General features: G+C 42.6%; 1 protein-coding gene across 1 annotated transcript in view; it reads left to right on the forward strand.

Annotated features, from left to right (window-relative positions):
- Positions 1 to 1,229, forward strand: part of LOC138095475 (myeloid-associated differentiation marker-like) — a 35,822-nt gene extending 34,593 nt beyond the window's left edge. The window contains exon 2 of the mRNA XM_068991513.1: positions 989 to 1,229. Within this exon, the coding sequence (XP_068847614.1) occupies positions 989 to 1,229 (241 nt within the window). The remainder of the gene's footprint in view (positions 1 to 988) is intronic.
- The last annotated feature ends 14,563 nt before the right edge of the window (positions 1,230 to 15,792 follow it).

A 15,792-nucleotide genomic window follows, 5' to 3' on the forward strand; every position in this document is an offset into this window, starting at 1 on the left:
TAGGAAACAGCTATCCTCTCCATTATTCTTGCCTGGGAAATCCCAAGGTCAGAGAAAGCTGGTGGGCCACAGCCTATGGAGTCAGAAAGAATCAGACACGACTCTATTCTTGTACCCTGTATGGCTGTAGATAATGGCATACAGAGCAAAGAGCTCAAAAATGTTCATGGCTTTGTGGCTAGACTCAATTCACCTTTGAGATAAGACAAGTTTCTTGACAAAGCCAAGGATGACGGGTGGGCAGAATAAATGTAGAGCAGCTGTGCTGTTACCAGGTGTCTGGTTCTAACTCCACAGATTCTGAGCCTCAGCCATCACAGAGCCCTGTGTCATTTCCAGACATCTGACTTAATCCACCTCCAGAGCTAGGTTCTTTCTCTGGTGGGTTCTCAGTGAAGACCACTGGCGTCCTGGTATCGGTGACATGCCTGACCATCACAGCACCATGTCCACCAACAGGACATTCACTTTGTCCATCTCAGCCTCTCTGGACACCATATGGTTCTACCTACGCCTGCCACAGCTCTTCTCCACTTGTGTGGCCTTCTCGCTGATGGCCAGCATAGGCACTGGGAGAGAGGATGCAGGCAACTGGTCCATGGCCATCTGGTGCTTCTGTTTCGCTGTGACCCTCATCATCTTCATTGCTGAGTTATGTAAGCTCCATCCCCCTTCGTTTCTTCTGGTACCACCTCGACACCTACACCTGCTATGCCGCCCTCCTCTGCCTCTTGGCCTCTGTCTTCTACTCCATCACCTTTGTCCAGTTGCTGTTCAGTCACCAAGTCATGTCCGACTCTTTGTGACCCTGTGGACTGCAGCACGCCAGGCCTCTATGTCCCTCACTGTCTCCGGAGTTTGCCCAAGTTCACGTCCAGCTGTGCAACATGGAATACAAGCTTCCCGTCAAGCTTGTGCACACCCTGCTCATCGTGCTCCTCTACCCCAGCGCTCTGGTCCTCTGGCCACTCTACCAGTTCTATGAGAGGTTGGGTGGGAAGCCCCAGAGGTCCAGTGATGAGGACTGCATTGATGGGTTCACTGCCTACTTGTGCACCTGGGACCAGCACCTGATTGTGGCCGTCCTGACAGCCTCCAACCTGCTGGTTTATGTGGCCGGCCTGGTGTACTGGGCCCACCAGCTCTCTGTAGGAACTAAGGGCCTGCACAGCACTCCTGATTCCCTCCACTCATGGGAGGTATCCTCACCAAGCTCTGACATCCTCTGACATCCTTAGTGGACGTGAACTTGGGCAAACTCTGAAGACAGTGAGGGACGTAGAGGCCTGGTGTGCTGCAGTCCACAGGGTCACAAAGAGTCGGACATGACTTGGTGACTGAACATCAACAACAGCTGATCTTCTCTTCCTGGCTCCCTGTTGCCTTAATGGTCCAGGAGCGAGTGACGAGAATGAAGACAGAACATGAAATCTGGTGCAGTGGGTCAGGGGACCTGCAGCCTCTGTTGGACTGAGGTGCAGAGTCCACTCTGAGTCCAGTTTTCATTCCTAATTGCAGACTACAAGACTTTCTTTGATCTTATCTTTCTCAAGACAGCGCTGGTTTAAACACGTACTCCTGAATGTCATGGACTTCATTGACAGAGTCCAGATCTCCTTGTTTTTACTCCAGGCCATTGCCTTCCAGGCTAGTCTCAGGAACAATCAGCAAGTACTAGGCAGTATTCATGCCTGGTGCTTATGCGGTGTTTCAAAGTCTGCTTTCATGATCCTGGTCATACACGCGGTGTTTCAAAGTCTGCTTTCATGATCCTGGTCATACTCCCTTCTGGGTCTTGGCCTTGGGGTTTGTAACAAGGCTATTATTCTAAGAAAAACATGACAGATAATCATTAACTTAGTTTCTTAATATATGCTGTTTTTCCAGCTTCTATTTCTGTGGAATCTCTCAAGGCTGGGTAAGTACATTATTAGGAAGTCCCAGCAAATCTCCCCATTTTTATTTTTGCAGGCATAGATACACCAATCGAACAACTTCTTTCTTCATCAGTTCTTGGATGGTTTCTTTTGGTTTCTCTCATTCATCTGAGGATTAGACAAAAAACAGTCAAAAACATATATCCTGATATTATAGTACTAAGCAATCCTCCTCCTAGAGGGGTTTAGTTTATGTAAACCTTCCTCAATTTCTTCAAATAAGTTTCTGGGAGTAGTTGTAAGTGACCATTCTGCATATTAGAAATAGTAGCCTGTAACAGAGAAATATCTAAGGATAGATTATTACAAACATGTCCTCTCAGATGTTTAGATAATTGATCCCAAGTATATCCCAAGCACTTCGATTACACTTATGAAGTGTGACACAAAATGAAGAGATATTCCAATCACACTTCAGATGATTTTGTAATTTTAAAATTTTGTACTCTGTCCCCTCGTAGGAGAACTGCGTTTTCTAAATCAACCAATTGTTCATTAATTTCTTGGACTCTGTGAGTCTGACTTCCCCAGGCAGGACTTGCATTTTGGTGCCACTGCTGTACAGATGTTGTCCTGTGGATCGTCTGATGCAGTGCCACCCCGGCTACTGCCATGACTGTGGCTATAGCAATGATTCTCATAATAGCTACGGAGTCCAGTAAACCTTGTGGAATGTTGCAGTACTTCTTTATAACCTTTAAAAGAGCTTGTGCTTCAAGGGAGCCTTCCCAAGGTCTGGTTTGATTTACTGGAAGCCATATCCCCAATCTCCTTCTTAATATAACAAATGAGTGATTAGAATTATAAAGTGAAGAATTTAAGCAGGTGTATAATTTTCAATCCTGGCAAGAAAGTTCCTGTACATTTTCATTGATAAAAATTGTTCCTTTCAAGAGTACATAAGGATCTCTCACGCAAGCCTGAATATAAAATGTCCGATTTGTACTGGTATTAAATGTCAATGAATAATTAGTTTTATTGGAATAATACCCATCCCAAATTTGGAATCTTTTAAGACTTAAAGCTAGTTTCCAAATCCCTCCTTGCCCTCTCCCTTGATCTAACTATGGGAAGGGGGTGACATGCCACTGCCACGCCATATAATTGGATGATCAGAAGAGTGGTAATAGTAGCATGGCTAAAGACTTTATGCACCTGCCAACGCAGCCTTTTGTGAGGATAGCAGAACTGCTTTTGATGAGAGCAATTAGACACTGCATACCCCTTAGGGGACTAGTCCTATCCAATTCCATAGGAACCAGTAATCAAAATTATTCCCTCAGTCCCGCTGCAATTATCCCACTGAATACGATCTTGCTTTTCAGTCCATAGCTTGTGATGCTCGCATAAAGTTCTATCCGATTTGGTGTCGTTATGGGGTTCCCTGGTGGCTCAGATGGTAAAGCGTCTGCCTGCAATGCAGAAGACCCGGGTTCGATCACCTGGGTCAGGGAAAGATCCCTGGAGAAGAAAATGGCAACCCACTCCAATATCCTTGCCTGGAGAATCCCATGGACGAGGAGCCTGGTAGGCTACAGTCCACAGGGGTCACAAAAATTCGGACACGACTGAGCGATTTCACATTGGGTTCTGAGTTGTTATAAGCAAAACTCAGACCAGAGAGAAGATGTAGCTGAACCTTAGTATAGTTACTATTTAAAGAGTTAGTGGACAGCCAGGCTTGCATAGACAGTTTAAGACATCTTGTAGCTGGTCCTATACAAGTTGGCCAGAATTCATACCCATAAGTAACATTGAAGGGAGTCCCTTCCTCTTGTTTAAAATGAGAAAGGTGTGTATCTTTAGGTCCTGGTATCCAGGAAGAATAACAAACATAAATGGGGATCATAGAATCCCCCCAGTCAACAGGTTTTAGTAATGGGAGGCTAGGTATATATGCCCAATAAGTTTAATTTTTAGATTCAGCTGTTGCTAAAGGTATACTCACTGTGGTGGTGATAAGAGCAAACAACGCAACAGGCAGATTGTTAGGAGTGACAGCATTCACTTTATTTTCTAAGAGCTCTTCTGATTTCTGTGTTAATCTTTTAATTTTTTATCCCCAAGTGGGGATCTTGTTCCGATAAGTCAATGGGAGGAGAATCGTTATCTTTGTCTGTTTCAGACTCAGGCCTTTAAAACTCATTACTGGGGGCGCAACATTCCACACAAAGCATCTTTTCCATGGGATTTCACTCATGATATGGTTTCAGATGACGTGAAGGGGTGTTTCTGAATCACCTGGTGAAACACAAGCGAAACCCCTTCCCCAGGTTGTCAGAGTCCCCCTCTGCCATGAACGTGTTACTGGATCACACCACCAAACAGGTGGTTTGGGGTGAATTTCTTTTTGTTCCTTTTTAAAATGTCATTCTACTGCAGTGAAATCATTATCTTGATGCAAAATTTTAAAATAAATAATGCTTTATATAATTTTTGCTGTGGAAGAAGTGACATTCCATTTCCCACCTTTTTGTTTTTGTAGCATTTCTTTACGAGATCTGTTAGCTCATTTTACAATATCTTGTCCTTGGGGATTATAGGGAGTTCATGTATGATGCTTTATAGACCAAGCCTTTTTGAAAAATCCCTAAAAGTAGAACTAATGTAAGCCGGGCCATTGTCTGCTTTTATATTTTGTGGGAGGCCCATTGTAGTAAAGCAACTACGCAAATGTGAAATAACATGTTTTGTAGATTCCCCAGAGCAAGCAGTTGCCCAGATAAACTTAGAGTTAGTATCAACCATGACGTGTACATAAGCAAGCTTTCCAAAGGATGGAATGTGAGTTACACCCATCTGCCAGATCTGATTTGGCTTCAGGCCACGGGGATTAACTCCCAAGGCTTCTGTTGGAGATGTGGTTATCGCAACCATCTGGCATGTAGGATAAGTCCATACAATCTGTTTAGCTTGAGCCCAAGGGATATGAAACTTGGTTTTTAAATATTTGAATTACAGTGTGTCAGATCATGAAGGGCTGATGCCTCTGTAAATACTGGAAATAAAAGGGCATTGGCTTGATCATTTCTGAGATGGTTGGATGGCATCTCTGACTCAATGGACATGAGTTTGAGTAAACTCCAGAAGTTGGTGATGGATAGGGAGGCCTTGGACAGGAAGGCCTGGCATGCTGCAGTCCACGGGGTCGCAAAGAGTCAGAGACAACTGAGCGACTGAACTGAACTGTTAAAGGCCCTGGTAAGTCAGTATGAGCTGGAGTATGAGTAATGTAGGAGGGAAACTGTTGGTATCTAATCACTTTTTGTAAATTTATAAAAAGTGTATATAATGTGGATAGGATAGTATCCTTAATAGTTGCTGTTTCTATATGTTTAGTTACATGTACAGAATATTGAGAATCAGATAAGATGTTAATTGTTTGGGCAATATTTTGTAATGTGTGTTTAATAGCCAGAATTTCTGCTTGTTGTGTAGAATATCCAGGTGTTTAAATAACTAGCATAAACGTGCCTGTATATTCTGTTTTACCTCAGCTAGTGCCATCTGTCGGAGAAGGCGATGCACCCCACTCCAGCACTCTTGCCTGGAAAATCCCATGGATGGAGAAGCCTGGAAGGCTGCAGTCCATGGGGTCGCTAAGAGTCGGACACGACTGAGCGACTTCACTTTCACTTTTTACTTTCATGCATTAGAGAAAGAAATAGCAACCCACTCCAGTGTTCTTGCCTGGAGAATCCCAGGGATGGGGGAAACTGGTGGGCTGCCGTCTATGGGGTCACACAGAGTTGGACACAACTGAAGCAACTTAGCAGCAGCAGCAGCAGCAGCTCTATCCACACAGGCTGATCAGTTTTCCAATTAAGAGGTATGGGTGTGGGTGGAGGAAGATTAATATGAGCAGTGGACACTAATGAAAAGGGGGCAGTTTGAAATCTTGAGTAGTCAAAGGATAAATCTTTCTTGTTGATTTGTGTCCAGTCCCAATCCTGGTATATAACCCTGACTGAACATAATTCAGCGACTGGCCTCGCTATATTGATTTGGAGGAATATGTATGTCAGCATGTCATTGTTCCAAGAGATCACGACCCCGTAGATTGACAGGTATATGAGCAACATAAAGTTGGATAGTGGCTAGTTGTTTATCAGGCCCTGAACAAGACGATACCACAGCGCTCTGCTTTAGTCCTTGTGCCTGTCCCGGACCTACAGTAGGTATTGGAGCAGGCCTGGTCAGCGACACTTTAGGCCGATGTTGAGAGCTGATGATAGAAACATTGGCTCCAGTATCTATTAAACCTTGAAAGTTTTTGCCACTTATATTGACTTGTTAGGTGGGTCTGGATTCTAAAATTTTTTCAGTGAGAAAAATACCAGCCTTTCCTGTGCTTCCAAATCCCCCAGAGCTCTGCTTTTTGTCCGAATGTCCTATACCCACATAAGGTAGAATTAAAAGCTGAGCAATTCTATCCCCTTTGGAAACCTTCCAGGGAAGAGCAGTAGAGGCCATAACCTCCAATTCTCCTTCATAATCACTGGCTATAACTCTGGTATGAATTTGAACTCCCCAGGAAGTCAGCCCTGATCTTCCTAACAATAAATCAACTGTCCCCTGTGGAAGGGGTCCCAATATTCCTGTTGAAATAACAGTTGGTGTCTCTCCAGGAGTAACAATAGTATCCTGACTACTACTTATATCGAGGGCTGCGTTTCCTTGGGTTGCTGGGGATAATTCCATGACACGGCATGGTAATTCTTGTCGTGGTCTATGTGCAGGTGGGAAAAGAATTTCCAGACATAAGACAGAATGAGAGGGAAATAAAGTTTATTAGAGTGGGAGACACTGTTAGAACAGTGGGCCAGCTCAAGGGAGAACCAACATTGAACAGGGGTCTTTAGTCCACTTTTATACCTAGGGTACAAGGAGTGGGATAGGGGTCTTGTGGGTCATTTGCTGATTGGATGAGACATGTATACTGGGTGGAGGGAAGAGTAAGGCAAATACCTTCTCCCTATAGGGTAAGAGGGGAGACAGGTTATATTGCTCAGGAGGACTTGAAATCCATTAATAGTTACAAGAAGGGGGAGGGAAGGATGACAAGGGTCTGGTTTTTCCTTTCCTGCATTGCAACCTCCTTGGTTTTATCTGCTCGTTTGTCCTTGGGTCACCATATCCCTCCCTCTCTTTATTTTTAGGGCTAATTCTTTGGCCTCTTTTGATACCCTGCTCATGTCTAACTGTCTACCTATTTCGCTTCTCAGGCATTTGGGAACCCAGTCTCAGGGGAAAAGGGGCGATGACCACTCTGGCTTCTTCAGGCTGTACAGGGGTGTCGTGGGGCTCTGGGTTCCCTTTGCCTGCTCTCTGTCAGGGTGCATTTACAGAGGGAGATGAGAGTCCATGGAACGACAAGGTGACTTGTTTCAGCATTGTTTAGGTGTTGGTCAGGGAATATTCTTGTCATCCTACCACTTGGAGATTTGTTGTATTCTGGAAGAAACAAACTTAATAAGAAAGTTAAAGGTATGTGGCCCAAAGATTAATAGAAGTAGAAAAGCTGTTCAGGGGCTACCAGGGGAACCAGGACCAGACATTGGTTTATGATGTTAGTGTTTCTCTAGGTATGAGAAGATGCAAGAATTTGGGCCCATAAAATCTTTACCTGAAAACATCTGACTATCTGAAGGCCAGTTCTTCTGGGTTTTTCCCAGAGCACAGAGTGCCTTATTTCTGATCTCCACCCTGAACTCCTTTCAGGGGGTGTCGAAGGTCAGCAGCTTGCAGTGGTCATGATGTAATCTTTGTAGAAGCAGCTGGCAAGTACCAACTTCCAGTCAGCTGGGCCCCTTCATAGCCACATATATGACCATGTTTGGGGGGCATTTCATGGCCATTGTGTCCCACGGTGCTGGGAAGGCTCATTCCCAGGTCTAGGGAAGATTCCACTGATAGGCCACTCCGGGTGCTGTTATTGGACCAGGCCTTGCAAGTAGCAAAAGTCTCTGGACCACTGTCTTACTAGCCTCTTGGTCCAGGAAAATATTCCCTCTTGTTGCTTCTTCCCATATCTAGAGTTACATTATTACAATCATTGATCTCATATGGAACTGCACATATCAGCATTATATCACAGGCTCAGTCACACATTTGTTAGCATAAGAAATAATCTTCCGAAACAAGTGACATAGAAAATAATATAGCTATAGCTAGCAGTTATTAGTAAAGTCATAAGCAAGAATTATAAGTCAAAAACTTTCATTAGGTAGAGCCTGGTATACCCCAGGTCATCTGACTTCAGTTGTTAAATGACTATAGCCTGGTGTTAATCTCCATTGTACATTATGGAGCATCTGATCTTTATCTGAAGATTGGTTACTGAGATAAGCCTTAGAAACAAACTTAGAGTGTCCTTTTTAATAACTTAATTAAATCTTTTAGCAATATGACATAACAAGGAACTATCTCAGAAGTGAGTCTTAGTAAACACTAGACCTTAACAAAACTAGAAACTTAGTTTAACAATTTACAAAACTTAATATTCAGTGATTTTTTTCATTATGGAGGCATTAACCCTGTAACCAGGGAAGGCTTTAACCCATCAAATAAAAATAAGGTTTGTCAGGAACCTGGGAAAAGCCAAGCGTCCGTCTTGGATTTCCATAGCCCTGACTCTTTGATTTTCAGCTATTATTCACCCATTTTTAACTCCCCAATTTAGGAGTAGACTGTTGCCATGTTTTAAGGACATTAGGATAGCACAAGTCTAACAGTGAGGGGTTATTTTTTATAGAAGCAGAATGAGCTTTTACATGTACCATAATCTTAAATAACACTTATTTACTTTACCAAAGTAACAAAAGATTTTAAAAACAAATATAAATCACTTAAGGGCAAAGAAATTCATAATCTGTTATTGAAAGATTCATTCTAAGAAAACTTTGTTCTCTTAACATAGAGAGTAGACTAAATTCCAGTCTGTTACCAACTTATCAGATAGCAAGCAAACAAAACTTATCAGTTAATCTTAGAAAAGTCTTTTCCATACACCTTGAAGAACTAGCAGTATTTTTCTAAAGGCGTGAGAGTGAAACCATACAAGGCATGTTTAAAATCTAATTAAACTGTAAATGACAAAGTAGCCTGGTCATTGCTGTGACTTGTAACACTTTACCATGATAACTAGAATTATAACCGACAACATTTTACCCAGACATATCAGATTTTCATGAATTTCACATAATTTCTAGGATATCTATATAAGCAACATCAACCATACAATTTAACCTGAGAAGATTCAACACTTTTCCAACAATATTTTCCCATGCAATTTGACATGTCAAATGAACTCAGGTAGTTTAATAGCTCTTTGGGATGTCTCAGGGGCCCTCTGAAGCATCCCAAAGTCAGCTAGAAGTCAAGCTATTTAGGCAGTTTTGTCAATAAATAGCAGAAGGGTTTATAACAGTCAGATAGAATCGTAAATATCATTGTGAAATAATATATTCACTTAGCCAAAGTAACAAAGATTTCAAAGGTAAACATAGAACAGATCACTTCAGAGGTAAAGAAACTTAAAATCCATTATCAAAGGCAGTTCAACATCTCAAGAAAACTTTTACTTATACACAAAACTCTTTCCTTGGGGTCCACTTTCCATAAAGCCTTCTTATCACTATCATTTGTTCTCTTACCCTGGAACAGCCAACTGTAAGTCAGACCTACTTCCTTCCCCTTCATAAAATGTAACTTCATTCCTCATACCTTCTCTACTGAACACACACATCCTACTTTCCTTAAGCAACCAAGAATTGACCTTTATATTAGCATTCTATAGATTGGTGAACATAAATACCAGTGATAATTTCTCAAAAAAATTCTAGCAAACATCTCAGGATGGCATCAAACATTATTTATTAATAGTCCAAAATCTTTAGTTTCTCTGTAAGTTAGTATTCAGTAATGAATGTTTCAGAATCTTATTTTGTTTGGAAATGACCTAGCTATTCAATAAACTTCTGTTACTTAGTTTAGCACAACCTTAGAAATTCAGGTTACCAAAATCTAAAGAAACTGTTTTAGACAGACATTTTTAATCTTAATAGAGTTTATCTAAAAGCTCATATCTCATTTACATTTTTTTTGAAGTTTCTTCACTCGAGGTACCTTCCTTGCCAGCAAACCTGTGACAGATATAACAACATAACAATATTTAACTTATAATAAACCTAGGTACAATGAAAATATGCTTAATCTTAATGACTCTTAGACATGTCTATATTAGATTAGCAAACAAACATTAATATTAGATATTTAATATTGAATACTTCCCAGTTCATGTGAATCTGAAATTCAGTTAGGTTAATTTCTCTTGTATTTAGAATTGTCTCATTTGTAAGCGCTTACTTTTCTTTAGGCCAATTAAATTAGAACTCACAACTTCAGCAATATTATTTTTAAAAAACCAAAAGACACACATTGAGACATACATAAACCCAGACAGACAGACAGAGATCTCATGTTTTTCTGCATGAGATTTAAAATGTCTCTTTGAACCACCCTACCCCCACTTTTTTTTTTTTTTTTTTTGCTTGAAATTTTAATTTGCCCAAAGCTGATGTGTCAGGCAAAGTGGGCTGTGTATTTCAGGGACATAGAAAGAGTTAACTTCAAGCTTTTCCCTAGGCAGACTTTTATTTATTTATTTATTTTAGGGATGAATAAATTTTATTTTTTATTTATTTTTTAAATTTAAATTTATTTTAATTGGAGGCTAATTACTTTATAATATTGTATTGTTTTTGCCATACATCAACATGAATCCACTACGGGTGTATACGTGTTCCCCATCCTGGACCCCCATCCCACCTCCCTCCCCACACCATCCCTCTGGGTCATCCCAGTGCACCAGCCCCGAGCATCCTGTATCATGCATCAAACCTGGACTGGGGATTCATTTCACATATGATATTATACATGTTTCAATGCCATTTTCCCAAATCATCCTACCCTTGCCCTCTCCCACAGAGTCCAAAAGACTATTCTATACATCTGTGTCTCTTTTGCTGTCTCGCATACAGGGTTATCGTTACCATCTTTCTGAAGTCCATATATGTGCGTTAGTATATGCTAGTAAAGTAATGCTCAAAATTCTCCAAGCCAGGTTTCAGCAATATGTGAACCGTGAACTTCCAGATGTTCAACCTGGTTTTAGAAAAGGCAGAGGAACCAGAGATCAAATTGCCAACATCCACTGGATCATGGAAAAAGCAAGAGAGTTCCAGAAAAACATCTATTTCTGCTTTATTGACTATGCCAAAGCCTTTGACTGTGTGGATCACAATAAACTGTGGAAAATTCTGAAAGAGATGGGAATACCAGACCACCTGACCTGCCTCTTGAGAAACCTATATGCAGGTCAGGAAGCAACAGTTAGAACTGGACATGGAACCACAGACTGGTTCCAAATAGGAAAAGAAGTAGGTCAAGGCTGTATATTGTCACCCTGCTTATTTAACTTCTATGCAGAGTACATCATGAGAAACACTGGGCTGGAAGAAGCACAAGCTGGAATCAAGATTGCCGGGAGAAATATCAGTAACCTCAGATATGCAGATGACACCACCCTTATGGCAGAAAGTGAAGAGGAACTAAAAAGCCTCTTGATGAAAGAGGACAGTGAAAAAAATGGCTTAAAGCTCAACATTCAGAAAACGAAGATCATGGCATCTGGTCCCATCACTTAATGGCAAATAGATGGGGAAACAGTGGAAACAGTGTCAGACTTTATTTTGGGGGGATCCAAAATCACTGCAGATGGTGATTATAGCCATGAAATTAAAAGACGCTTACTCCTTGGAAGAAAAGTTATGACCAACCTAAATAGCATGTTGAAAAGCAGAGACATTACTTTGCCAACAAAGGTCCGTCTAGTCAAGGTTATGGTTTTTCCTGTGGTCATGTATGGATGTGAAGAAAGCTGAGTGCCAAAGAATTGATGTTTTTGAACAGTGGTGTTGGAGAAGACTCTTGAGAGTCCCTTGGACTACAAGGAGATCCAACCAGTCCATTCTGAAGGAGATCAGCCCTGGGATTTCTTTGGAAGGAATGAGGCTAAGGCTGAAACTCCAGTAGTTTGGCCACCTGATGTGAAGAGTTGACTCATTGGAAAAGACTCTGATGCTGGGAGGGATTGTGGGCAGGAGGAGAAGGGGACGACAGAGGATGAGATGGCTGGATGGCATCACTGACTCAATGGACGTGAGTCTGAGTGAACTCCAGGAGTTGGTGATGGACAGGGAGGCCTGGCATGCTGTGATTCATGGGGTTGCAGAGTCAGACATGACTGAGCAACTGAACTGAATTGAACTGAACTGAACTGTACTGGTGTTTTTCTTTCTGGCTTACTTGACTCTGTATAATAGGCTCCAGTTTCATCCACCTCATTAGAACTGATTCAAATGTATTCTTTTTAATGGCTGAGTAATATTCCATTGTGTATATGTACCACAGCTTTCTTATCCATTCATCTGCTGATGGACATCTAGGTTGCTTCCATGTCCTGGCTATTATAAACAGTGCTGTGATGAACATTGGGGTACACGTGTCTCTTTCAGTTCTGGTTTCCTCAGTGCATATGCCCAGCAGTGGGATTGCTGGGTCGTATGGCAGTTCTATTTCCAGTTTTTTAAGGAATCTCCACACTGTTTTCCATAGTGGCTGTACTAGGTTGCATGCTCACCAACAGTGTAAGAGGGTTCCTTAACAAGCTAGTTGTTTCTAATTGCACATGCAAAAGGAACCAGTTTTGCAGTTTCCAAGAAAAAAAAAATTCATTTTAACCAGTTTTCTCTGGAGTCTAAAGAATATAATGGCCATCTTGTGTCAAAAAGTCATCTTTCCTTTCTGTAGTCATAGTTTTACACCTAAATTATAAACCAAATATGCTCAAATTGACTCTGATATCAGGGACAGGTCAGTTGATAAAATTCTTGGATTGTCCCTCTGGTGGGAAGTGAGGTCTTTGTCCATCAGAAGAATCTGAAGGGTTAAGGAAATTTGCAGGAGTTGGGGAAGCTTGATCCTTCCCCACCCTGAGAAACAGGAATAGTTAGAAGGGAACTCTTTAGGATATTTAGGAGTGGGGGAAACTTGGTTCTCTCCCCACCTGAGAGATAAGCATAGGGGAGAGTTTTGATCCTTCAGGCTTTTGAATACAGGAGAAAGACCTGGACCAAAGGGAACCCCAGAATTCTTTCCTAGAAATCATGTGGATATGAAAGGTCGAGTAGGGGTTGTCTAGGAAATCTGATGGAGAGAGACAGAGGGGGACAAGAGATAGGGAGGCAACAGAAAGACACATGTGGCATGAATCCCTCAAATCCATATTCTAACTGAGGGCCATGAAGGACTGAACGTAAGGAAATTCTGGGTCCTTTCCCTGCTTTTGGCAAAAGCTAGTGAGCCATTCAGAGGCCATTTTTGGGGGGTCCCCCCAAAAGCCAGGCCTTTTGCAGGGTCAAAATTTTCCAGTTTCTGAGAACATAGCCAAGGGGTGAGTCTGAGAGAGATTCCCAAGACATACCAGAACCCATCTTTAGCCTATATGCCATAGAACGGAGGTACTGAGAGTCACCGACAGCAAAAAGTCGTCCCTTTTTGTCTCAGTGATGTCTTCATGCAACTATTGGCACAAAAATAGCTGGCCATCCCAACAGTCACGTACAACAGTGAGAGGTGACCTCCGAGAACTGTGCAGCTAAGGCACCATGTGACCTGGGCAGAGAAAGACAGAGATCCCTGGGAGCAGCTGGGTGACTCACCATTGGATGATTCCCTGAAACATGGAAGGCACTCTTGGGATGGCTCAGCGGCAACACTGAGGCTCCTGTAAATCAATCCGGACCGAAAGGGAAAGAAGTGAAAGTGACAGGAGAGAAGGCTGAGGGATCTGCCTTACAATGCTATGGGGGAGGCGGTGGCCAGGGGCAATGGTCTGTCTCTGTTTTGCTTCAACCACTATGTGCCTGACACGGTGCATGGAAGTTGCCTTGCTGGGGGTGGATGCCCCTGTGGCCTGATCTGTTCCGCATCCCCCTTAGTGGGCCAGCTCACGGGAGTCTTCATGTGGCAGGGACCCTAATGGCTTTTAAGTGCCTGAGCCATGCCTACACAACATTGGTTGGCCTAGTCCTCAGTTGGAAAGAAGACAAAGGAGAGACCCTCACCCATTTGGGTGGCAGCTACTGGGGCTCAGTGAGCTGTGGGCCTTTGGAACACACCAGAGGGTAACCCTAGCCAGAGTTCCTCAGTTGCTTCCATAGCACCTGCCTGTTCACAGAGGGTCCCTATGAGAAAGAAGAAGTGAGGATGTGGGGAAGAGACCCCAAGTCCCCATATAGGCCACAAAAATGTCATGGTCTAGGTGCGAGTTGGAAAAGAATTTCCAGACATAAGACAGAATGAGAGGGAAATAAAGTTTATTAGAATGGGAGACACTGTTAGAACAGTGGACCAGCTCAAGGGAGAACCAACATTGAACAGGGGTCTTTAGTCCACTTTTTACCCAGGGTACAGGGGTGGAATAGGGGTCTTGTGGGTCATTTGCTGATTGGATGAGGCATATATATTGGGTGGAGGGAAGAGTAAGGCAAATACCTTCTTCCTATGGGGTAGGAGGGGAGACAGGTTATACTGCTCAGGAGGACTTGAAATCCATTAATAGTTACAAGAAAGGGGAGGGAAGGAGGACAAGGGTCTGGTTTTTCCATTCCTGCATTGCAAGACCCTCCTTGGTTTCATCTGCTCTTTTGTCCTTGGGTCACCACAATTCTGACTGTTCTTGTTGCTGGCAGGAGTAGTTGGGGAAGACATCTGTGGAGGCTGAACTGGACAGGCTCCCTTGTTCGATGGGGCTGGGAGCTTGCCCTGGGAGCCATTTCCCCAAAGGGGGGTGCCATCCTTATGAAATTTAGAACGACATTGATTTGCCCAGTGATTTCCTTTTTTACATTTTGGGCAGAGGCTGGGGACATTCCCCTTTTGTGAATTTCCTTTTTGAAAGTTCCCTTTTTTGAACTTACATTCAACCCTAGTATGTCCGGGTTTTCCACAATTAAAACAAGTGCTGGGGAATTTAGGAAGTTGTAATCTAGCCATAGCTTGAGCTAATAAATCCGCTTTAAAGGATTCGGTTCCCACTCCCTGGCATAGCTTAACATAATCATTTAAACTAGCTTTTCCTTTGAAAGGGTTCATTACTTTTTTGCAATCAGTGTTAGCATTATCGTAAGCCAACAATTGTAATAAGACATCTGCTGCCTCGGCATCTGTGACTTGCTGGTAGATTGCCTCTTGTAATCGGGCAATAAATTCATTATAGGGCTCCTTAGGCCCCTGGACAATTTTTTGAAAGGAAACAGAGGTCTGGCTTTTTGACTCTATTTTCTCCCAGGCCCTCAAGCAACACCTTCGCAATTGTTTTATGGCTTGGTCACTCATACGTATTTGATCTTGCACTCTCCCCCATGGACCTATCCCCATAAGTTGTTCCAAAGAAATAGGGATATTATGAGTCTGATTGTGTGCAGCCAGAGTCTCAGCATGATCCTGCCACCAAGTTCTGAATTGACGAAACTCGCCTGGGGTCAAGACTGTTTTTGCTAATGCCAACCAATCTGCTGGAATGAGGCAATTGCCCTCTGCTACACTCTGAACTATTTCTACCGTGAATGGGGAATTTACACCGTAATTTTGTATTGCTTGTTTTAATTCCTTTAGGATTTTAAAAGGAAAAGGCTCACGAACAGCCTCATAGACTCCATTAGGGTTCTTAGGATCGACACCAAGAGCTACACTCTCATGAATAGTCATAGGAAAGGTAGTACAAAAAGCC

The sequence above is a fragment of the Capricornis sumatraensis genome, chromosome 19 (genome assembly GCF_032405125.1).
Source record: "Capricornis sumatraensis isolate serow.1 chromosome 19, serow.2, whole genome shotgun sequence".
Classification (NCBI taxonomy): domain Eukaryota; kingdom Metazoa; phylum Chordata; class Mammalia; order Artiodactyla; family Bovidae; genus Capricornis; species Capricornis sumatraensis.